This window comes from Cyprinodon tularosa, unplaced genomic scaffold (genome assembly GCF_016077235.1).
Source record: "Cyprinodon tularosa strain WSP-4 unplaced genomic scaffold, ASM1607723v1 ctg642, whole genome shotgun sequence".
Lineage (NCBI taxonomy): Eukaryota > Metazoa > Chordata > Actinopteri > Cyprinodontiformes > Cyprinodontidae > Cyprinodon > Cyprinodon tularosa.
Window position 1 is genome coordinate 1,366 of NW_024039388.1, and position 26,031 is coordinate 27,396.

A 26,031-nucleotide genomic window follows, 5' to 3' on the forward strand; every position below is an offset into this window, starting at 1 on the left:
TGGTTTCAACAAACCCTAATAATTTATTTTTCAATGAGTATATGTAAACTGATGAATATAAAAGAGTAATATAAACCATTACAGCAGACGTGGTCATTTTGCTGCTTGATGCGAGTTTATTATCTCAGCTGTATGGATCTGTTCTTCTCTCTCTCACTGATTTCTCTCAGGCGTACCCGTCGTTAGTAGAGCCAGTGCTTGATGCCTTTTCTCAGGATTTTTATTAAAGAAATCAGATGTTATGTCTGTTTAGCAAATCAACAGGATGTCGTATGCCTCTGATGCCGTAATGCATACAGATTTTAAAAAATAGCATCCAAGTTCCTTATCTGTTTCTGCTGCGCTTGGTGCCAAGATGATGTATAATGACACAGATATTTAGAGTCAACGCTCAGAGAAATTGCTCCATGAGGGAAAAAAAAAGCTGCTGTTTGCAAACATCTCTGTGCAGTTAGTGTGCGATTACAGATAAATCAAGACTTGCATGGATTGAAAGTTTCTGAGGGAAGTGTTTTTATATTCAGGGCTCCTCTTTACTAAAGCCGCCGAAAGAATGAGTGAAAAGTGAGATTTGAGCAAACAGACACAAGTTAAACCCAGCTTCCCTCCTTTCTATATGCTATGATGTCTAAAACCAGAAAAATCATTGTTGAATCTTGACATCATTTCATTAACCATTTTTTTTATTCTTCCATTTCTCTCATAGTCTTTCAAGATAAAAACACACCACAATGTGCTGCATATATAGTCAATATGAAAATACTTTCACCACAGCAACAACAAGTATTTCCACTAGGTTTATCCTGATAGTGCAAATCAAAACGTGTAACAACAGAGGCATTATACAATTATGTATAACATCATAATTTTCCTTAAAAAAAGTACCACACAGGAATTTCTAAATGAAGCTAGGTTCCAAGAGCTAAACAATTACATCAAAGTATACAATAATACACAATATTACACATTGATCAGAGCCTTTACATGTTTCAACGTGCCAAATGTGTAGCAGGAGGGATCTATAATCTTTCACCAGGACTCCTGGTGCAAAGAAAGTACAGCACCTGGCAAAAGTATTTATAATTTGTGAAGTTTTTCCACATTTTTTCATGTTATAGCAACTAACTTTTAGTGTATTTCATTGAGAGTTTTAGGCTGTTGTTAGGAAACAGAAAAAGAATTTGATATTTTAAACCTTTTAAACAACACAAATTGAAAGCATGCAGAGTAGTGTATTGAATCCCCTTTACTCTTGTAACTCTATATAAGTTCCTGTGGTCTTCAGAAGTTGTGCACAGCACCATGTATGGAGCAAAACTTACACTGCTCATCGATTTGGATACACCACTTCCCTCCAAGCTAGAACATAGTGGTGGCAGCATCGTGCTCTGGGGATCATTTACTTCAGCAAAGTAATGAAAGCTGGAGCTAAATACAGGGGAATTGTGATTAAATATAATAAATAAACCTTTCAGATTCTGTGTAAGACTTGAGATGGGGGTGAAGGGACATTCGAGCAGATCTGTGACCCTGAGCATCCACCCAGATTTATTCATATGTTTTGTTGTTCCAACATGACCTCTATTCAGCCTGGTTGTATTTTCTCTTTCCACAATTGTTAAAAACAAAGAAAAAAAAACAGTGTATCTAGCGTTTAATGCTGAAAATGAACGTCTTCTTTTAAAATGAGGGATATGTAAGTAAACACAGGAGCAAGATTGTGATCAGAGTTCAGACTTAATTCATTTGCAACCAATCTGATTTGTGTGAAAAATTGCTTTTCATATTGATCCATGTCTTGAGAATAAAAAGTGAGGCTGTTATTCTCACTCAGCCTCCAGGTTTAATTTACATCTGCTTTATAGATAGGATCAGTGCACCACCCTCTTTCTCTTAAGCTTATCTTAATTAATATCCTCAATCTTATTCACATGTTTTTTTTTTTTTTTTGTTGCATCCTTGTTTCTAGGTTAGATTAAACCAAGCAGCTGTGGTAACAATAAATACGTAATCTGATCTGATATGTCCAGCCTGCAGTGAGTTAGGCTTTGTTGGTGGGCATTAACTTGAAGGTTTGCGGTTCTCTTCGTCCATGTTTGGCACCTAACCCCCATCTTTTACTCTTTCCTCATATTTGTCCGTCATATCTCCTCCTCGGGGTCGAAGCTGTGGCTGCTCATCTGTGACAGACAAAGAGAAGACACGGAGACAGGGAAGTGGAGGGGAAAGACAAGGAGGGGGTTTATAAGCTGCCAGCTCAGAATGACTCAGGAAAATTTCCTTCTATTAAAATAACCTGATTTCACAGTCTTGGTTCATATGAACTTTAGAAGACAGACTGGATTGTCTCATTCTAAACCGACAATTTTAGAAATAAAAACCAAAAAACCAAACAGAAATTCCTGATATTTGTAAACAATAAGGAATGCACCATGAAGTGGTAGTCTTAGACTTAGACCTAGACAGATTTTGTCATTTTGTTTACACAAGTGTAAAAACAAAAAGAAATTTCATTTGGAAACAGCTCACTGGACAATTTTATCTTTTTTAAAACTGCAGCCTTGAAAAATAGTGAGGAAAAAAAACTATATATAAAATCAGTAATATAAACATATGACTGTTAATTTACAGTTCTAACGTGTTTTTAATTTTTTTTTAATATAATGATAAAATACAATACAATAACGCATTTTAAAAACATATAGTCATCATCACACCTTCATGTCTGGGCTTTCCCTGATCCGATGATGGGAACTAGGTGGGGAAAGGGAAGAAAGGGAATGCTCCGGACTGCTGGCTGTCACGTCATAGGACAGACTGAGCGGACTGTCCTCTCTCAGGGGAGAGTCTGAAACACAGGAAGAAGGAGATACACTCCTAGAAATGAGAAGCTGAAATAAAGCATTTGGGGTAGCAGTGTCTAGAAAGCAAAATACTACCAGCTTATTTTTTATGGAAATGAAAGACAGAGCCTCAGAGTGAAGGTGACAAGATGAGGGAGGTGAACGACGTCCAGACTAGATGGTGACAGACAGACGAGTCGAATGATGATGGGGTAAATTAATAAAATGATCAGAGCTATCAATCCATTAAGGTCTTTCAGGGTAGGTGCAACCCACAGAAGGCTTAGATTGCTCCAAACAGGAAACAAAAATACTTCTTTATATTGGGATGCTGTGACATAAATTTTCGGTCTGTCAAAAGAGGTTTTGTTAAACATAAGTCCATGGAGCTCTCAGGAACGAGCCTCCAAGTCCTTATATTTTTCATTATTATGAAAAAAAGTGTGGCATGACCTTGTATGCAGCCCATTATTCTGTTATCTGCTCTTATCTTAATGATTATTACACTCAGACGATTGGGGCGTCTCTCTATCAGTTTTTTCAGTCCAGAAACGTACATTTTTGGCCCTATCTTCTTTTCAAAATACCTAAATTTCAGTCAGACTGAAAGAAAAGTGGCTATACGTCGGTTTTCAGGTTTTATATTAAAACAATTTTTGTCCAAACTTGGACTGGACCACTCCAACATGTCATGCTGAACCAAACCACTGTAGCCCAGGTTGTATTCTTGGTGCCACTGTCCTGATGTTAATGAACCTTCTCCCAGTCTTTTTTTTTTAACTTTTACAATGTTGTCTTTCATAATTAGCCTTAGTTAGCACCATCCACTCCCTTAATTGAATGTCATTATTCAATAAAACCCTTTTCACCACAGGGATATGCTGTCTGGTATGCGTGATGATAGTTTTTCAACTCACACATGGTTTTGGATATGGGCTATACTTACACTTTGGTCTTTTTCCAACATGTTTGCAGTGTCTCCTTCATGCTTTTCATCAAACAGAATTTCCAATGGTTCTATCCTCTCTTGAATAGATTTGCCTAGATCTTTTAATTACACTACAAATAGCTGTTCTGATAAAAATAATTTTCCCATTTGAGCTGTGGATGTCTGCAGCTCCTCCAAAATTATGAAATAAATCTTAACTGCTTCCCTAATCAGTGCTCTCCTTGCCTTATTTGACTGTGTAGATGGATAACCATGCCATGGTATATCTCAGACTGTCTTTCCATGTTTTGGAAAATGGATTAAACAGATGTTTATAACCTAACCCTGCTCTAAATTTGATTTCTTAGCAGCTTTTCTATTGCTGCTCATATAAAAAACACCTAAAGCAAAAAAACAAAACAAAAAAAACTTCTAAAACTAAATTGTATTACATGCAAATGTAGTTTAGACGATGTGAAAAAATGTTTTTGCAAGGCGCTCATATTTTACTTGCAGGAAGTTTCCACATGATGGCAGCAGAATCTATGCAGTGTATTAGATGCTGCACTCATTGTTTCATTTTAATATTACTTTTATTGCGCAAAATGACTGTGCCACTAAACCAATGTGAATTCAACTTGAAGCATATCCTTAGTGGATAATGAAAGTCACCTATTTATAATTTGAAAGAGAAGTGGCTCAATTCATGCATCACATTCCCATCCTCCTTTTCCCCTAAAGCACCATTTCTAAATCACTATTATTTGGACTGATGCCTGAAATATCTAGACTAGAATTAATCTGAAAGTAGGGTAGATTGCACTGAGTCCATTTTAAAAGGACTTTGATGCACCAGTATATTATCTATCATTTGATCGTGTGCCTCCACTGTCGTTCTGAGTGAGTACCTCACCTTTCTGGTCATCCCTCTGTGTGTCCATCCTGTCAAGACTTTCAAGGAGTCCATCGATCTGTGTCTTTATCAGAGTCAGCTCCTTTTTAATCACCTGTAGCTCCTCCATCCCCACTGTAAGACATAGGGAAAGGGAAACAGGTTACACAGAGATAAAAAGAACCTAAAGTACCTTTCAGTTAGTTACGGTCCGGCCAGTAAGTGAACACTGCTACTAAATTCAGCAAAGATAAGCTTATTTAGAGGCTAAGTTTGAGGGTATCTGGAAAACTACACACTTTGCAGCAATATGTTGACAGTGCTAGAAGAAGGTAAGCTGCCTTTTACTTTTTGGGGTGTAAACATTGTGTAGGTATGGCATGTTCAGGTATCAGTCACAAACTTCCATAATCCATAATCTCTACCTCCTTTATTCCTCTCCTAACCTCTTTTTTGTGTAGATCAAACTCCTATCAGTTTGATCTACATGGTCTTTTCTGTCCCTAATGAGGGGGGTGTTGACTTGCTTTGAGAACTAATGTACTACAGACTGAGATCTCCTTCAAAACTGGAAAACAACAGGTACAGCTTATATGATAAGCATTTGACATGCTTTATGCTGCCCTTCAGACCGTTCTTTCTAACATGTGAATTCATAGAAAATGTGGCCAGGCCTCTAGAACTTGACTGAATTTGACCCATTTGCATAAAACATGGAATGAGTTCCCCTGGGAACTGTTCTATGGTCACTTTTATTGAGACTCTACATGCTTGTCTGATGGTATGGGTCTATTGAGTAGCTGACACTACTTGCTCTCTTTTGGTAGCTATTAATCTGACTGTGGTGTTCCTCATGGCTCCATTACTGCACCATCTGCATTTATTTTCTACATGATCCAATTATTATGGTCCCATCATAGAGTATTAAAACATATATGTTGAACCACTAAAGACCAATTTACTGTGATTTCACAAACCCTCAACTAAAATGGAAGCTGAATTTTGCTTTTTAGTGCATCATCTCTGCAACCAACTTCCCCAAATGTCCAGGAAGGGTTGGCTCATTTAAACTAGGATCTTTCTTTTTTTTTCTATAGTGTTTAAATGTTATTATTATTATAACTCTTTCCTTTTCTGGTGTCTTATTTTTTCATTTGCATTTTATCATTTCCATTTTTATTTTTATGTCAGCATATTCATTGTATTTGTCTCTTGTCTTAAATTCTGTTTTATTATGGTCCTTATATATATTTCTTTTTGTTAGAGAATGTGGAATCACTCTTTTTTAGGCTGCCTCACCTTGTTTGCTTTTATTAAAGGAGGCATACACTTAGATATGTTTTTTGTTCTTCAAATTATATATTTAGATTTTGAGGAAGGACAGAAAACAATAAACCAAAGCTACCTATTTTGGTAATACAATGCCTTTGTCAGAGTTATAATCGAAGTAATTGTATTTTTTTTTAAACGTTTTGAATAGTTTAAATATATCAGCCTCAACTCATTCATACCACTCACACTTGGCTGTGTTTGAACTTGTGGACTGGGCTTTGGAGCTTTTAGAGTGGGTTCTGTCTCGACTGCGTCTGTGCCTGCTGGAGTAGGAATGGGAGGAGTAACGGGATCTCTTGGCCCCACTTGGTCCCAAAGGGAGAGGAGAGATTGAGGCTGGCACACGCTGGTAATCACATGCCCTGCAAAAAAATTGAAAATAATAAAGACAGAAAAAGTTTTTGAAAAAGAAAACTTATGTTTAATTGTGACTGCATCAAATCAATCTCTTGACAATCTCTGGAAACTCTTGACATTGTCTAAACCAAGCAAGATGGAAACAACCAAGAGAAGAAAATGACTAAGCTCTGCATATTATGACTAACCTTTTAAAATGGCAGGTGACCCAGATCAGAGAGGGTACAACTGAAAACACAATAGGCCAGTTCAGCTTTAATTGGAGGGTGGAACCGAGGGAACGACTGTGTAGTCAGTGAAAAGATTTTAAAGCAAAATACTCATAAATATAAAGAACACCAGAGAACACCAAAGAACACTCTTCCTTGCATGAATCAAATAAAACTTAAATTATTTCATTTCAAAATTCTTAATTCTTTAAAATCTATATCATTGCAAACAAGTTTCTGGAAACAAAAGCAATGTTGTAAAGCGACGAACTCCCTACTTGAATTTATGGATAATCAACAGTCTTACTCTATGCTCAGTCCTTATTCTATGAAAAACAAACTAACTGGTTGCAGCAAAATTACTGTAAGATGTAAAATATATCATATTTATTGACAGGTTTGGGTGAGTTGTATGTATAAAATAAGATGAATATTTTATATATTTTAGCAGGTTGAAAATAGTTAATCTTTTAAACGGTTAATATTCAGCTCCAACATCAAATAGTATAGATTCTGTTCCTACTGTCTTCAGAAAAAAATACACAGACTGTAGATATATAAAAGATACACTGGGTAAAATAAGAAAGTGTTTTTTTAAAATAAATATACATCTAAACACAGCTCCTTTGTTGTTGTTTTTTCTTTTTTCTATCCAGAATAAGAGAGTGAAAGTGTTTCCCTCTAGCACTGGCCTTCTCTCTACGGACCGCTCCATGTCTCTATCTGTCACTGAATGTAATTGGTTCTGTCAGGGCCAATCAATATCTCCCCGCCAGGCTGGTAGTGCTGCAGACAGCGGGTGTATCACAGTCAACCCCTATTGTGGTTACAGAAATGGCACTTGGTGCATAGCTGTTTCAGTAAAATGAGAAATATGGCTGTGATTTAAAGTAAATAAACAAGTAAAAGAAAATCCACAGCACTCATGACCCATTGACCAATTGAAACCAGGAACAAGATTAAATTAGACCCTTCACTATTCCTTGCCTTGAAAAAAAAAACATTGGTCAGCAGATAAAAAGCTTTGCAGTAAATAAATAAATAAATGTTTAGAATTCCAGCATTTCATTTGATCACATTTGTTCAGATGAATGACAGAAAAAAAATATATAAGCTTTTAATAAGACCGAGGCCTTTATGTAAAACTGAAACTTGTTGTAAAACACATTTAGAGCAAATTTGACGTGCATACACTACTTTCTGAAGTTGATCAAAATGCCCTGAACCGTTGAATTTTAATCTACCACTTTTGGTTTTTCTTGTGTCTAAATATAAGAGATAAAATTCAACTTTTGCCTGTGTTTATAGCCTGAATGAGGATCCATATTTATCCTGTCACCCCAAAAGAAACAGGGTTTCTTGGGAGCACAAAATCATCAAAACAGTTTTAAGATGCAGCCTACATCCAAACCTGAACCAACACTCTGAAAATATATTAGGTTTACTGGCCTAACTTGGTATTAGGAGCCCGTTTGGATAGTATAGACACTAGATAAAACTTATTTGGAAGAGTTTCTTGTACCAACTATAATAAAAAAAAATGCTTTTACGCTTTCAAGGAGATGACGGCTGCAAGCTAGATCAGGCATTCAACTCCAGTTGTAGCGTCTGCACATGTAATCTTTCAAGCACGCTGCAGAATGTATCAAGGATTTACTCTATTTTCTGAGCTCACATGTTCAGGCAGCAGAGATGTGCTTATCCCATTATAATATTTTGAACACCATGATGGCCAAATAGTGATGAGATTGGATCCTAGGTGGCAAATTGAAACTTAAACTCTATTGGCTTAAAATATGTATCTAGGCATTTGACATGATAGTTTCTGCATGTAATGACTTCAATTATTCAAGTGTGACAAAAAAGGAAAATAGAACAATTCAGTATTGGAAATGAATTGGAAATAGATCTGGGTATCAATTAGAAGCAGGGTGAACATCCATTGTGGGAGCTCAAATTAAGATGGTAGATGTACCGATTGAGTCGTCATTGAGTTGAAAAGCTGAAATCTTACTTCTGTGTTGTTTTGTTTTCCAAGACACTGAAAGCCTGGCAACAACATCTATGCAGGCACTTTGTTCCCTGCGCCTCTCCTTTAGCCGTGAAGAACAGAACGTCACATGTGGATGAAGTGCATTAGGACACCATAAGTGCGAGAGCTTACAGGCTTTGAGAACCATCCGCAAAGGGAGACATTGAGACCAAAGACTTTTGGGGTTTAAAGTATTTTTTTGAGCAGTTTGCAGGGGCAGATACAAAACGTGATGTCACCGCGGCTTTGAAGTGTCATCCCGGAGAAAGGAAGCTCAGACAATGAGAGAAAGCAGACGAGTGAGGATTACAGAAACGTGTGTGGGCGTATGTGTGTGTAAGAGTGTTTGTCTCTGTGGATTAGACCCCACATGGAAAGCAGCTTTGTCAGCTAGAGCCGTTATCAGTGCACTGAAAGACATTTTACTTTTGTGTTTGAACAACAGGACAGTCGTCCAAAACACAAATTTTTCTCATCAAGTGATGTTTACAACTAACAGACATAAATGCACACATAGACTTCACAGATTCAAACCTAGAGGGACATGCATATACACATGAATAGTTAATTTATGTCCTGCACACACACACACACACACATAGTAAGACACGCCACCTAACACACACAAACAAAGCTGTCTGTAGAGTTAGCCAGCAGCAGAGAGAATAATCAGGCACTGTGGTAAAAACAAATTGAAAATCAGTGGCGAGTGTTCCTCCTGACAAAGAGAGTGAAAGAAGGAAAACCAAAACAGAGAAAGCTACATAAAAAAGCTAAGTAATCTAAGCATCTGAGCAGTAATTGTTCAAAAAATAAATTACAAAAACTGGTGAAAAGTGTTGATCATTAAGCCTTTGCCTGTTTGTGTGTTTATATCTGTATGTGATGTGATTGCTTACTGTTATTCAGATGTGCTGATCACAGCAGTTACAGTTTAGGCCTGTAGAGATTTAGGACAGCCCAAGAGCAATTTTAGTAAATGACAGATTATATAGAAACACTCACCCCCTTGTCTTTCTGTGCGCTGAGCTTGCAGTGCAAAATGCTTTGTTTTTACTGCTAACCCACAATTTTAGGACATTTAACAATAAAGTTGATTTTAAAGTTTTTACAACACAGTGTTTTGACTTTATGGTTGTCAACCTGGCCATGCAGCAAGTAGAAATTAAAAACCTGAAGGGAATCCTTCAATTATTCCCTCTAGGGTTGTTTTCTCTAATATTAAAATGATTTAATAATAATTGTAATAATTAATTGACAAAAATTGCATCACTTGATATGCTTTTATGTTTCAAGTAAAAAAAAAGAGACAACAAACAATAAGAAGCATTTAAACAAAATTTAAAAGAGTACTGGATGCAATGAAACTTTGGATTATTATGGGAGAAAATAAAATTAAAACAGAGTTAACTATGCTTCTTAACTCTTTATCTCTTGTACAAATTACTGCATTATCTGAATACAATACAAATGCTTATTGTAAGATATTTCTGCCTATTTTTAAAAATAATTTTTAAAGAACACTGCTTTGACAATACAATCTTTTGAAATCCTCAATGGTTAACCAGGGCAGTCTTTTCCTTGTTAAACTTAACATTTTGAGATTCCAAATTAAATTTAAGAATAAACGGGGAATGGGCCCTTCTGACATGAACATGTGATATGAACACTTTTTTTATTAATTCAACACGTTTCCTCCCAGGACATCCCTGCATTTACATCAACTTATCTCGTCAACAACCCTAACTAATTTAGTTTTCTGACAAAAGACAGGCTTTTCAACAGGATGGTGCTGCTACCACCAATGAGAATGTTACTTTGTTTTTGTTTGTTTTTTTTTTTTGGGGGGGGGGGGGGGTGCTTGGGGGCAATATAAGTTTTATATTTTGTATTATAAGATTTCAACTTACAGTGTGTAAACTTTATTCCTTCTCATACACTTTCGGCTTAAAAGAAGTTTAATGGAAATAATGTTTCTGCAAGACTTCTGTATTCATATATGTACTTAAACTTCCAAAGCAACAAATTACAAAACCAAATGTTAAAAAAATAAAGAGCCCTGCACATTCCTGCAGTAGTGCATGAACAATTCTGAGCTAATCTGAGTGTTTCCCCTTTCTCTTTCAAAACATTATTGCACTTTTCGTGCACTAATATTAGCAACAGATATAGCCTCTTTGCTTCTTGTCTTGGCTTGTTAGATTCTTTCCCTATTTTAGAGTATAACCTCTGAAAATATCTGGATGCCCAAAAACGCAAAAGAAACAATTGCAAGCATTGTAACATTTATTTTCAGTATGGTTTCCACATTATCACTGGCTTTTATTGCATATTCTCTTTGAAGCCACTGTTGACTTCCACTGCACTGTAAATTGGAGGGGAGTAGAAGTTTGCCGCAGGGTGGAGCCACACGAAGAGTAAATTTAGGGCTAGAGCCCAAAAATAAGTAATAAATACTTAACTTCACCTGCAAATTTTGATTTTGTGCACAATTTTGAATGATGCAAAACTGCCGCAGACTGCCCTATTTAGAGGAGCATTTTGTGTGTGCTACAAGGTGCAACCATGAAAAAATTTAGGAGAATAGAACAGGTTTTATTATTTACCTTCCAGAGGCAGTATCAATATGTAAAAGCACTGTGCACACTTGGCAGGTATGATGTGGACAAGATGCAGGCAGTGGAGAGGAGATAGTGCCTTCTAGGTTTGTGTTAAAAGAAAAAGATCAACAGGACTTATTAACTAAGATGTCTTAGAGGCCAAAATACAGTAGATTAACATCTGGCATCTGGTATATTCCATCTGTCTCAACCGGTCAAGGTCATTGTTTCCATTTCTCAAAGCAACATCACAAAATAACCCCAGTCACATCATCTTACATCTGAATGAACGGTCCATCCAAATACAAGAAGATTGAGTGTTGCGAGGAGTCTTTCCATAAGAGATCTCGGATCAGCTCTAAGTCTGCCCTTGATAGATTATATGTCTCTTCTATCTTAATTTCTGACTGTACAAATATGTTGACATTTTCACAGGGCTTATCATCTGTCATCGCACCTTACACTTATTGCAGCAATTCTTGCCTTTACTGTAAGTTTGCTTTCAAAAGTGCCAGCAGGTTATTCCTGGTTTGATCATCGCATTGCAGGGGGTAAATGATTACATTTGCATATCCTCCACCCAGTATTTTGCATGTTCTGGTGAACAGCATATGATACATATTCATGAAAATAAACACCCTAATAAGACTGTCCCTGCTATTTCGATCATTTTACAGACATCATTCAGGGAGCAGGGAAGAACAAGAGTTTGTTTTTCAGTAATATCTGAAGTGAGCTTGTGAGGCACAAAAGGTCATACTAAATAAAAATAGAAAGGACAACATAAAGGCAGACAACAATCAAGAGCAAAACACTTCTACCATTATGGGACTCACGATCATGCAGTGAGCTGTGTAAAAAGTCACATTTTCTGACAGTACCTGTCATAGTAGTCTTCGTGGTAGCTGTCATAGTCCAGATCAAACTCTGATCTGCAGAGAAGATGGAGACAGAGTCAGATGAAGTGGTTGCAAAACTTTGAGATGCTTTTGTTGCTGCTATCATTGATTTCATTCAGGGGGTAATTTGTTGTGGGGTATGTGGATAAATGTCTGAGCCTAAATATAGTTTTTTGATGTCGCTTCTTCATCTGGAAAAAAGAAAGCTGTTTTCATGGTTTCTAGCCAATTGGAAGAAAACATGGGCTTTTCTTTTTCTGCTGCAGCATCCAGGTGGAAAATCTATAAAAATTGGATCGTGCCGCAACCGTATCACCCACTGAACACATCGATGTTTGAGCTTGGTGAGGTAAGCTGGGAACCATGGGCAAGAGTGAGACAGAAAAATGAAAGGAGAATGAATGATGTGACAGATATTTATGAGGGCTGATACAGTTGAAGCATATCTATTAAAAAAGATTGGAGGAAGTAAAAGAACAGTGACACTAAGCCACAGTGAGAGCACAGTCTGGTGTGTCAGATTCCAACCAAATCCCTGTGATGAGTCTCTAATAATCCCTGCATTTGGCTCACCATCATGCTGTCTGCTGCTCTGTCTGAGTGACTCTGTCCTCATCATTATGCCCTTTTTAAAACTAACTTCAATTCCTACATTTATCTCTAAAACTCTAAAGAAAAACATATTTGATTAATTAATTGTTCAAGTTTGACACCTATTAAACTATCTTTCTTTTGGAGCAAAATTGCTTAGATTGACAGCAAATCCATGATGTAGAGGTATTTAAAAGTACAGTTTAGAATAATAAACCTTTTCTTACTATAACATAGTGCAGATTGTCCACATGGCTACTTATGGTAAGAAAAGGGTTCAATTGCAATCTTTCAAAGTTGGACAAGAGATACATCTATGAAGCCTGAAAGTAGAACCTCTGCACTGGATTGTCTATATATATATAAGTATTGTACGCTTTTGTTTTTTTTTCAGGAATAATCTTTAAACTATTGAATTACTTAACAACAATTACATTTTCATTTGATTGTATGCTGTGTAATTTTTCCATCCATCCATTTTCAATATTAGCTTATCCTTTACTAAAGCCTCTTTCCCACTGAAAATAGTGGGTGAAAACGGGTTTTTCAAACACTGGTCGACCTGCTAAGAATCGGCATTTGGCTCCCTTCCCATTGGCAAAAAAAAAAAACGGGGTCTGATCTACTGCTGGTAAGCTGCATGTCCTGTTTCCTCTTACTGCTGCATGTATGGCGACACTATCACGCTGGGTTAGTGTTGATGATGTCACCAATGCAACAGAAATCAGGAAAGTAGGAAAGGCCAACTTGGAAGTGAGCCAGCGCGTAGTAAGTGTTTCGTTCTTTTGTCTCTCTGAATCCCTGAATGGCCACGTTTATCGACTGTAAGCAGAGCTGTTCTGGCTTGTTAGCGGGTCGACCCTGGTCAGATGTTCCCACTGTATTTTGAATTGTTTCTACATTTTACATTTTAAAATTACATTTTGTTTGTTCCACTTGACTGGGATGTACAAGAAACATATCTAACCAGAGATGTGAGTTTGGGGATGTGTGATTTTCTGAAGAAAAAGACTGAATCTGAACTTAAGACTTATTTGGATAGGACTGCATTAACATTTTCACCCAGCTCTGCTCTAATTGTCTCTTCTGTGTCTCATGCCAGCTGTTTTTTTCAAGCTCAGGGGACAGAAAACCTCAAAATAATTTATAACAAGCTCTTTTCTGAGCGACACACTTTACACTAATGAAATGCACAATTTGAAGGCATTCTTTTTGTTTTCCCATTTCAAACAAAAAGTTGCCTGGGTTGTCATTGTTCTCTTTTTTTAAGACACTTGAAAATCTTTGTCTTCCATTTGAGAATTCAATATAATGAGAGCATTTCTCGACTTTTACATCTTGTTCCTGTAAAAGATCCATGAGACAGAAGAACACAGCACATACAAATGCTGGAATTCTCAGCTTTTCAACTAAGCTGACTTTTGTGTTTCTGAATGAATTCATCTGTAAGAGAAACAGCAAATAACATAATTTCAATAAAATCCTCATTGAAGGATGCTGCTGCTCACTTTCTGTTTAGTTCTTTTGTTTTGTGGTTATTCATCTTGTGATGAAGTTCTGGGAAACAAACTGTCATCAGGCTAATCATCTCTTTGAAAAGAAATATGCCAAATATCACTTTTAATATTTTTTTTCTCTTACGATACTTTATTTGAAATAATCTTAGGTCAGGTCTTATTCTCTGAATTAAAACTACAATGAATGTTGAAAAGTTTAAAAGAAAAAAAATTAAGCATCAGATGTGGTTAAAAGGATAACAAAAAAATTGCACAAGAATACCTTCTTCTTTTTTTTCCACATTTGATTTTAAATCCCAGCGTAGGCTCCTGTGACAGGCTAGTGACCAGATGACTGACGTCCTTCGCAACAGCAAAGGAGTTGGGCTAGATTAGGTTAAGTTGATTAAATGAATGACTGCATATCATATAATTTAGGGGAGTTGTAGACTTGTGATTAGGGCATTGCGCTTGGATTCCAGAGGTTCTAAGTTCAAGCCCCACTCCCACAGACTGCCACTCTAGATCCCTGAGCAAACTCCAAACTGCTCCCCGTGCGCTGCACAATGGCAGCCCACTGCTCCCCAAGGGGATGGGTTGAATGCAGAGGTAAATTTCTCCAATGTGAGATCAATAATATTCAATTATTGTATGCTATAGATCTTTCTTTTTCCTCTTTTATGCATATTTGTATGTCTCTCTACCAAACTGATGTTATATCACTTATTTTCAAGTTCCCTGTCCACTACTTAAAAAACAAAAACAAAAAAAACAATACCATAAATAGTTTGGAAGTTTGTTCAGAGCAGAGATCCTTAACCCCACACTGCTCCCCAGACACCGCTCAATGGCAGCCCACTGCTCCCCAAGGGGATGGGTTGAATGCAGAGGTAAATTTCTCCAATGTGAGATCAATAATATTCAATTATTGTATGCTATAGATCTTTCTTTTTCCTCTTTTATGCATATTTGTATGTCTCTCTACCAAACTGATGTTATATCACTTATTTTCAAGTTCCCTGTCCACTACTTAAAAAACAAAAACAAAAAAAACAATACCATAAATAGTTTGGAAGTTTGTTCAGAGCAGAGATCCTTAACCCCACACTGCTCCCCAGACACCGCTCAATGGCAGCCCACTGCTCCCCAAGGGAATTGGTTAAATGCAGAGAGTTCATTTTGTTGCTCTGTACTTGTGACAGTTTAATAACAATAAAAACAAGAAAAAATTGTATAAAAAGGCTTCCTGTTTTGACCAGGAATTTACAGGTTTCAGCTTTAAATACCATAGACAGCTGGCCAAAACACTAAAAACCCAAAGGACATCAGTAATTCCATCACATGTGAAAAAACATATGATAGAGGATTAGGGCCATGGATAGGAAAAGAAAAAAATGGCAACTCATTAAAATAAAGAAAGGCAATTGTGTCATGATCTCGGCACTGATGACTGGCTTAATCACTCATTCCATTCACCTGTCTAATTCTGCCTGGTTTCTCATCACTGCACAGCTGATCCTAATGCTGGAACTCTGAGCCTGCCTGTTCCTGTTCTGATCTCTTTGGCTGACCTGTCTTCGGTCTCCTGCTTGTTCTCCGGGTTGCAATATCTAGGACACTCTGGATGACACCCGCCTCATCGTGTTGGCAACTCACCAGCTGGATTCTACCGTGTTCTCTTGCTACGGACTGAATTGGTAAGCCAGGTTTACAAGTTCAATTCTGCCCGGTTTTCTCATCACTGTTCACTTGATCCACATGCTTCTGCCTCTAAAAAGGTGCTTGCTCCCAGTTGTCAGCTCTGGATTATTTTTTAACTTTTGGTGTGAAGGTTTTTTAGCTTTACTTATAATGTTCTCATTGCCTGATCCTGACCTGTTTCTGTCTTTGGACCTTTGAGCCTGCCTGCCCCTGTTCTGATCTGTTTACCTCTCCTGTCTTAGGATTCTGTTGGATTCTACTGTGGACTAAACCTGGATCTGCCCCTCGACTTCAACCTCTGGATTGTGCTGCCTTCCTTCAGTCATCTGCTCAGATCTTATCTCCTGAAAGTTCTGTGTCCTTCAAGGCTTCGGCGTCTGGAACTCTCTGTGCAGCAAGCTCTGCATCTTGTCAGCTGACCGGCTGCTATCAACCTCGTTCTCCGGGCACAGAGTAAACTCTAAACCAGGTTAGTGACTCACATGTTCAGATTATCCTCCTTCAGGTTTTTGTGGTCACTTATCTGTATTTCCATCTCACCAGAATTACCTGCCTCAGAGGACCTAGCCGCTACAACTCTGATCTGTTGTTGCTTTAATAAATGCTTTTTAAGTTATCCCACTGTCTGTCTTTCCTGAATACTGGGTCCCTCTGTTTTGAGTCCTTACACTTTCTATGGGAGGATCTATTCGCAATTAAGAATAAATACACATATCAACCTGGTTTTAAGCCAGGTTATCTAAAACTATTGCATTACTATGACAATCTTCCGGGCTGTTAACTCTCACCCATTGGGTATGAGACTCACACATCTCGGTGTCCTTACACGCTCACAATCCATATCCGCAATTTTTCACTCTTCTAAATGTCAAAAAATGACAGACATTAAAACTCAACTCCATTCCACTTATTTATCTATAAAATATTATGCTTATAAAAATCCACTAATTTAGTAATCCATTCATCCCTAACTGGAATATGAAAACTGGAAACCTCAGACTTAAGGCAGTATTCCATAGACTCAGACTAAAATTTTGGTGTTTAAGTAGTTCTAACCATGCTAATATTTTAGGGTGACCAAACGTCCGTATTTCCCAGGACATGTTCGTATTTCACGTCCTATCCTGGGTGTCCCGGGTTTTTTTTAGAAAGTGAGGAAATGTCCTGTTTTTTTAAATTACCTTAATTGGACCATTAAATTTACAGACGCTAGGGCACTGCGCACGACGCTGCGTGTGACGTCACCCCTGAGCCGCGCCAGTGCGGGCAGCCCTGTTCTTAAAGGAATAGTACACCCAAAACATGATTAGCCTTCATTTTCTACTCACCCCCATGCTGAACAACACTCTGGAGTACTTTTTTGATATCTCAAATGCATCTGGAGATCTGGGAGGCTTCTTGCTGTCTGCTGACATTCAAATAATGGAGGTCTATGGTGCCCGAGGCAGAAAGGTCCATAAAAGTCCACAAAAAACGTGTCAATATTCCTCCATACTGCTCGTCCAATGTATTCCAAGTGTCCTGAGTGGGTAGCGTCCATAATTTACTCGAAACGAAGTCATTTAGAATGTTTTTAGAGCATAAACAGTAGTGTATAGGATTTCTTGAAAGCGCGCACATGCGCGATCACGACGCTACGGAAACCGCGGCAGACCAAACCAGATGAAAGTGCGCATTCAGCATCTGCTCTGCCAATAATGCAAGCGTAGAAGAAGAAATGTGCTGTTTACCTGTGCAAAGAAAGAAACAACGAAAGAAAAATGTCTGAGGAAGAGCATGAGTTCTTTGCTGAGCTGAATGCGCACTTTCATCTGGGTTGGTCTGCCGCGGTTTCCGTAGACTCGTGAACTCGCAGGCGCGCGCTTTCAGGAAATCCTATACACTACTGTTTATGCTCTAAAAACATTCTAAATGACTTCGTTTCGAGTAAATTCTGGATGCTACCCACTCAGGACACTTGGAATACATTGGACGAGCAGTATGGAGGAATATTGAAACGTTTTTTGTGGACTTTTATGGACCTTTCTGCCTCGGGCGCTGGGCACCTCCATTATTTGAATGTCAGCAGACAGCAAGAAGCCTCCCAGATCTCCAGATGCATTTGAGATATCAAAAAAGTACTCCAGAGTGTTGTTCAGCATGGGGGTGAGTAGAAAATGAAGGCTAATCATGTTTTGGGTGTACTATTCCTTTAATCAGAATATAGCGTGGCTGTCAGTACGCCAACAACATGCAAAGGCACAAATGTATGTTTACCAACGATTTACAAAAGAGTTTCCCCGCTTTCAGACCGGATCGAGACAAATGGGAGGCCTTGTGCACAGTGTGCAAAGCAGGCACATATGTCTCGGTGTCCAATGGAGGTGCAAGGGATCTGAAAAGCCACCTGGACTCCGAAAGTCAAGATATTCTATTGATATGTTTCTTCGTTTTTGGTACATTTTGAGTTATTTTTGCTACAAAAGAGGTATTTTTTGTTAATTAGCTCATTTGTTTATTTTTTCCAATAACCTACAGAACAGACATTATTTCGTTCATTGCTGAGGCCGAGTATCATCATATTGGGAGTTGAGAATTATTGTTAACTTTTATTGTTAAAGCTACAGTGTGTAATAATTACAGGCATATAAATTCAGAAATTTAATATATTATACATAACTATGTTATTTATCATCACCTATGAGCTCAGCCTTTTAACCATAACATTTGCGTTGCCTTAGAATTCGTTATTTATAATTACATAGGAGCGGGTCTCGCAGCCATGGAGGCTGACATCTTTGCGCTACGGCAGCGCAGAGGCAACAAACTAGCGATTGCGAGATCTCCCATGACGCTCGAAAATAACTACGGCAAGTTGAGAGAGATGAACTGAGACGGTACTGAACAGTAGATGGCAGTATTATGCCTGAGAAGCGTTTAGTCTGCCTGAAACCAAAGAAGAGGAAGAAGCAGGTATACTGCGCCTCGGTAACAAGAAAGGTAAACAAGGCGGCAGGCGTGAGTGACTTTGCAAACTGTTTGGCACTGTGTGGCCAAACATCAGACGAATGGAGGATCATGCCTACTCTGTATCACAACGAAAAGCGGCGGACACCGAACCCCCGTCATCTAAGAAGCGGAAACACGACGAGAATAAACGCAAGAGTGACAAGAAATGACAAAAAACACGGATCAACATTGGCACGGCATTTACACGATGGAAGTCACTGATGGAGGAAAAAGGTTTTCAAAGTGACGCTCAAGTTGCCAGTTTTCTCTTGGACAGGTAATTAATCCTACACACACAATTGTCTAATATCACTGCAGTTTTTGGAGTACAGGATGCTCAGACCTGTCTAAAACAATAACATGCTGCTTGATGATGCTGTTACTCTCCAGTATACTTATTCAGCAACGTCCCTGACGTTTCACAGGTAATGATTCAGTAATTTTCTGTAAAATAATTTTCTGGATATATACCTCGGTTACTTCTCTCCGGCTCCTTTGGAGATCTTCAAGCCTTTCCTCCTCTGCTCTCACCCCGCTGGCTCCCCTCTCTCGCCTGGCCCCAGCTGCACGCTAACCCCGGCCTCTCTGCCCTCTTCCTTTCCCTCTTCCTTGCCTTGTAACCCCCGTGCCACAAACAAGACTTGGACTCTGTAAACGGGGAATATATATTCTTCCAGCGAACACAATCTCGCTGTTAAACTAATGACTACAATTACTTCGTCTGTTTATATCACCATGCAAAGCAGCTCACCAAAACGTCACAACGACGTAGAAAAAATAACGGGTATATTTATTATCTTAAGTCTACATGAAATCTATACCCTACACAGACTAATGAAATACTATCTGTAAAATTATCTATGTAAACAAACCTCATCACTTGAGAAGGTAGGTGATGCGGACGTCGTGGAAGACATTTTGTCCCGTAACGCTCGCCGTACTGTTGGGGGGGAGAAGCGGTGGGGGGGAGACGTTCATGTTGCTGCAGTCTGCAGTCTGACCGCTAGATGTCGCTGAAAATTACACACTGTAGCTTTAAGTGAGGGATGTTTAGATGAGACATTATTTCTTTCATTTTGCTATTCATTCATTACAGGAATTGTTAAGCATTTTTAATAAATACATTTTGAATAAAATTATCATTTGTTATTGGAGTTATTGCTGTTGACTTTTACTGAAAAGTATTTTTAATAAATCAACTGTTAATATCATGTCATTGTAGGATTACCTAGGCTTATGCATGGGAACAGAGATCCCCCGCCGCCAAATCCCCCCCCCCCCCCCCCCCCCCGCTCCAAGGTGTCCTGGTTTTTCAAAATGAAAATATGGTCACCCTAAATATTTTATATGTGATGCTAAAGACAGTTTTAATGATAGCTCTATACATATCTGGTCTTTGTTTAAAATAGTTAATCCTACTTTTACCACGACAATGCAACACTGTTTTCTGCTTCTGATTTAATGAGTAAGATACATATTTTCGCAGTATACTTAAGTTTTCTTATGAATCAGTTTTGTTTTATAATAACATTTTATAAACTTTTTTGCTTGAGCCTTTGACAGTAATGTTGTTCAGACCTTAAGTCAAGTAGGGGTTTCCACATGTCTGTTACTAAAGTGTCTCCTTTAGGTTTATTTCTTATGAATGGTTGTAAACGAAACAAACAAACAAAAAAACACGGTGCAAAAAATGCATTGATATGGAAGTTCAGAGCATCAATATATATGGTGCAAATATGCAGGATTTTGGTTTGGTGTTATAGAGTTTTTTCAACAGTTCAGCAGTCTGATGGCAGCAGCAGAGAAGAAACTGTTGCAGAATCTGCTGGACCTGCATCAAATGCTGCAAAGCCTCTTTCCAGAGGGCAGCAGGGAGAACAGTTAGAGGGTCTCTGTCCTGCATGGGAAGACATTGTAACCAGCTCCATCAGGGACAGGGTTTTTCAGTCCCCAACAGGAGAGCCATGACAAGTCCAGTCGTACATCCCAATTTTGGGAAAAGTCAGGCCATCTTTCCCTTTTAGCAGTAGCAAAGTCCTCATCCTCGAACAAGGTTTTCTTCGCTTTTACATAAAGTCTTTTCCATTAGCTTTTTTTTTGGAAAAATGTCCTTGGAATGTTCAGAAATCTGGGTGTAACATTCATTTTCAACGATGGAACGGTGAATATTATGATTTAGTATAGTTTTAACCCCTGGTAAAATACTGATCAATAAGTAGATTAATCCAGAAAGACCAAGAAGTTGAAAAGTTATCAAGAGTTGGAGGGTTCTGGTCATAACCAAGTAGTAGTGCCACTGATATGACAATCAGCTTTGGTGTAGAAGAAGTCAATAGTAGTATCTCATCAGCATAAAATGCAGTTTTAAACATGTGATTTTATCCTTTAAATCCAAAATATCTAAATGCATCCTGACAGCCTTAGCCCAGGGTTCCACAGCAAAGAGTGGAAACTGAATCACTGTGATGTGTACATCTTCCTAAGTCAAATTCTGATGCTCTAACATCATTGATCTAAAAACGTGCAAAAATTAAAACAGCAAAAACATTTACCATGGTGCTTTCAAAAACATAACTCAATCAGTTGTGAAAAAATTACCAAATTAATAGGAAGGTATGAGCCACATTTGCAAGATTATCATTTTTTCAAAATTAATTATTATTTTTTTTTTTTGGTGGGCATAAGGAAGAAGGTATTGAGCCTGTCTCCACTGAATGCTAAAACATATTTTTATGACTAGGGTTTGTTGTGTCTTGAAAAGTTTTGTGAAATACTGTGCATTTGCTATCTGTCTAAGGGGACTTGCCATTTGTGAACAAAATTGAGGCACTACCTATCAAGGAACAACACACTGGTCATCAAAGAGATAGTCTGCATCAGAGAGCAAATTTAAGATTAAGATTATTGTTATGATTATAACATTGTCTGTGTCCGGGTTTAGAAGGCTGGTCTATGATGTTTCCGCATGGACTTTACATGTTCATCCCTGCTTGTGTGGGTACTCTGGCTTCCTCTCACAGTGCAAAATGACGGCTGTTAATTATAGTTTTTTTGAAACTCTTAATGTGTGAGTCTGTGCTTGCATGTTGTATTGCTCTATGATGTACGTTTGACCTGTCTAAGGTCTACCCGACTTTTCACCCATGGACTGCTGGAGATAGACACTAGTCCCCCATGACAGGCAATTGGTGGAAGATCGATAAATGTGCCCCCACTGTGGCTATTTTAAAGTTTGAGCTGTAAAGTTTTGTGGAGAATGCTTTCATTATCTCCACAATGGTCTCTTACAATAGTAGCATGGCTCTCACACCTCGACTATCAGGACCTAAGCAGGCAACCTGACTTATCCCCCAATTCAAACTGTCTATGTTTAGAGTTAAAAAGACTTTTGGTTGAAATCTTTCTCAGTTGTTTTCTTTTTTTTTTATGTTTCTTCTCAATGTTACTGTGATCTTTAGGTGTATAGTTTACAACTCAAATTTCTTTTTTTCCAGTTTACTATAGAAATGTTAATTTTGGCCTGCTTTATAAGGTTATGGTTTGTTCTGTATTTTTGGTATGATTTTTTCAAAGCCGTTTTCCCTATTTACCTTTGCTTTAATTAATTTCTTCTTTTATCAGACTCTTCAGTTAATTAGTAGTTTCTGTTTATCTTTGTTTTACTCATTACCTGCATCTGTATTCTGCCCCATTTAAACTGTCATTCTTCTGTTAGTCCTCACTAGAATTAAACAAATTCATTGATGATATATTATTATATTTTATTATTTAATTCCGAGAAATGCATGGGGAAAAGCCAGGAAATTGTTTCTCTGGTCAGGAATAATGTCATTAATACAGATCCTTACATAACAAAGAATCATTTGTTGTTTGCACATCACAATGTTCAGTGTGACAAACTCACCTGATAATAATATGAAAAACAAATATATCATTTTTCATTATTTGTAATGATGGCTCTGCCTTTGGAATGTCATCAAGTTGTAGTAATGACATGCTGTCAGAGTTTTCATTCGACTTAGTGAAGATAAATCTGCGACAGGTAAGCAAAGTCCCTTAAAACTACAATTACATGCGAAGAAAGTAGCTGAGCTCCTTGGCCACCAGAGAGGGAGACCGGCAGCAGATGGACAGCAGGGTCACTAAAGGCTAATTAATTTCTTTTCATAATTTTTCAAGTGCCAAAGCAATCCATTAGACGTGCCTGGCAATAAATCATCTCAGCCTCAGCATGTTTGCGTGAGTCTTGTGCACACCAGTAAAAAGGAAAGTTGTTTTTGTGAATAGAACATCCCAGAGATTCTTTTGAGAACAAAGAACTTAAAAAATGTAAAATAAAGAGTAAAATCTTAGATACTTAATCAGGAAGAACAAAACACATCAGGTAGGTGGTTAAGATGAAGCAATTGAGACGTTAAAGCTGTTTAAAACTTGACATATGCAATAAAAATGTATGTGACAACAAATACATCACATTTTTTTTGTGCTAATTTTTTCAACACAGCAACATCATCATGACAAATTATATGTTTTTTTTTATATAAAAAAAGAAATGCTCATATCGGTGTAATATTTAAAAGTCATCATATGTCTGTTTCTCACTGGTAAATCTGCTGCTCATAAATTCTGTATACTACTCATTGCAGGTTATACATAAATGATACTCCAGCTGATGTGTTTTAAATGTAAATGCATAAACATATGGCATGCAAGTCTCATGTTAGTTTAGAAATATAATTTTTTAGCTAGTGCAAAAGCTAAAGCAAGAACCAGCTTATTTTATATATACCCTCTAAGTTGGAGAATATCTGATTTGGTCATTGATTCTCTCCACTTTAGGCTAGAATGCTACATTTTTATCCTATGCTCTTCATGCTTTAATATGAAACCATGGTGCATTTATTCAATTGTTTGATGCAGTCACTTCTTTTATACCCACAACAGAACAGAGAACACACCACATCAAAATGACTTTGGATTAAATATAAAACATCACAAACTGATTTGGTTCTAAGTTAGGATTATAGAAAAACCTAAAAGGAGTATGAGATGTATGACCCTCTTTACTTTTGCTCTTGGTGTTAGTTCCTGTTAAAAGCCAAGCTCTGTTTTTCAAAATCTGAAATAATAAATGATCTTGAGAGAGTTTTGTGTTTCTTTCCCCAACGCTTTAGGAGTCAGATCCTTGTCTGGTAATTTGTCTTTCATTCAGTGGGAAGACGCCGGTTGAGCAAATAACGGGATTTATAAAGTAGACTCTATTAAGGCTAGGAAGTCATGTCTTTCTACATCAAAGGTAAAAAATTATGAGGTGTCCATCACTTTATTAAAAAAGGTTTATATCCTTGGTTCTCAGCATGAATCTTGATATAAATCCAGGATCTCAGATAACGTCAGTAGTCCAGTGGGAGATAAAATGAGTTCAAATCTAGCCTCCCCTAATGTATCACTACTTATTTCCCACTTTACAGAAGCTGTGTTGGATATTGAATCTAGTTATCACAGCTCCTAAAGCACAGCGCTTTACATAATGTGGGAGTGGAAAGTGTTGGTTATATAAAAGTGTATGGAGAACATAATGCAGCACAACAATCAAGAAAAAACACACTACACCCCACACCTACATAGAGACAGTGAACAAAGCATGCGTTTGGGAGGCAAATGAGATTATGTCTGAAGAACTGCACAAAGTGTTTTTCCCTCTTGGCTTGCAGAGAAGTTAGAAGAAAATTGTGAGAGTTGGTTGACTGACAATTAGACAAGAGACACAAAAGAAAGAAGCAAGACCATTGGATGATCAAGATTAGAGCAGAAAGGCTTTGATGAGGGAGAGGAAAATGAAAAGAAAGCTTGGAGCCTGTTTGGTCTCAGGCACTCTCTAAGGACAGACTCCGAGCTAATCTATGTCCACTTCTGCTTTCATTTAATCACTTTCTCTATTTGTCTCTGCTCCTCACCCACATTCACAGTTTATTTCTTTGAACTGTTCTTGTCTCTTATAAAATGAGTAAAAGATTTTACCAGGACATAAACTGCACTAAATACACACATTCATAAGCAATGAGAGATAACTTGCTACAATGAAAACCATGCTGCTCTTCCTGAAGCCTAGCTTTCACAATCAGCCTGACTCTACAGCACCCTGGCATAGGCCATCCTGAGGAGACTGGAAAAGTGATCTCCCTATACACTGCAAAAAAATAAATAAAATAAAATAATTTTCTTCTTAAAATAAGTGCATTTTTTTTCTTGAATTGAGCAGGTAAGTGAGACGCTTTGCCAATGGAACAAGAAAATTTAATGTTAAAATAAGAAAAACAATTACATTGTCTTATTACATCCTCTTTTTTACCTACTCAAACTATTACTTATTTTCAGTTCATGTTTGCAGTGTGGTTGGAACACACCTTACAATATGTCTTATTTGGTGCAGATTTGGACAATTGTGCTGCTGTTTTTAAGATAATGTCATTTTAAATATTGGCCAGTCAGTGACCACAAGCGTTAGGTTCATGCAGCTCAGCTACACTCATGATAACTGAAATGTGTGCATTTGACGTTCATGTGTGTACAGTGAAATACACTTGTTTAGTGTCATACAAGCTCATGGAGAATCAAAATAGGTGATCCTAATGAGCCCATGGAGCATATATACAGGTGCTGGTCATAAAATTAGAATATCATGAAAAAGTAGATTGATTTCAGTAATTCCATTTAAAAAGTGAAACTTGTATATTATATTCATACATTACATACAAACTCATATATTTCAGATGTTTATTTTGTTTAATTTTGATGATTACAAATGACAACAAATGAAAATCTCAAATTCATCATATCAGAAAATTAGAATATTACTGAAGACCAATAAAAACAAAGGATTTATAGAAATGTTGGCCAACTGAAAAGTATGAACATGAAAAGTATGAGCATGTACAGCACTCAGTATTTAGTTGGGCCTCCTTTGGCCTGTATTACTGCAGCAATGCGGCGTGGCATGGAGTCGATCAGTCTGTGGCACTGCTCAGGTGTTATGATAGCCCAGGTTGCTCTAATAGTGGCTTTTAGCTCTTCTGAATTGTTGGGTCTGGTGTATTGCATCTTCTTCTTCACAATACCCCATAGATTTTCTATGAGGTTAAGGTCAGGAGAGTTTGCTGGCC

General features: G+C 37.6%; 1 protein-coding gene across 2 annotated transcripts in view; it reads right to left on the reverse strand.

Moving 5' to 3' along the window:
* Positions 1-1,100: 1,100 nt before the first annotated feature.
* Positions 1,101-26,031, reverse strand: part of LOC119798986 (heterogeneous nuclear ribonucleoprotein C-like) — a 60,566-nt gene continuing 35,635 nt past the window's right edge. The window contains exons 3-7 of one of the 2 annotated variants that reach the window (XM_038308663.1): positions 12,075-12,125; positions 6,182-6,357; positions 4,685-4,798; positions 2,718-2,848; positions 1,101-2,180 (exon numbers count right to left, since the gene is read on the reverse strand). In XM_038308663.1, coding sequence (XP_038164591.1) covers positions 2,142-2,180; positions 2,718-2,848; positions 4,685-4,798; positions 6,182-6,357; positions 12,075-12,125 — 511 coding nt within the window. In that variant the 3' untranslated portion in view covers positions 1,101-2,141. The remainder of the gene's footprint in view (positions 2,181-2,717; positions 2,849-4,684; positions 4,799-6,181; positions 6,358-12,074; positions 12,126-26,031) is intronic. The other variant, XM_038308664.1, reaches the window with a different exon arrangement.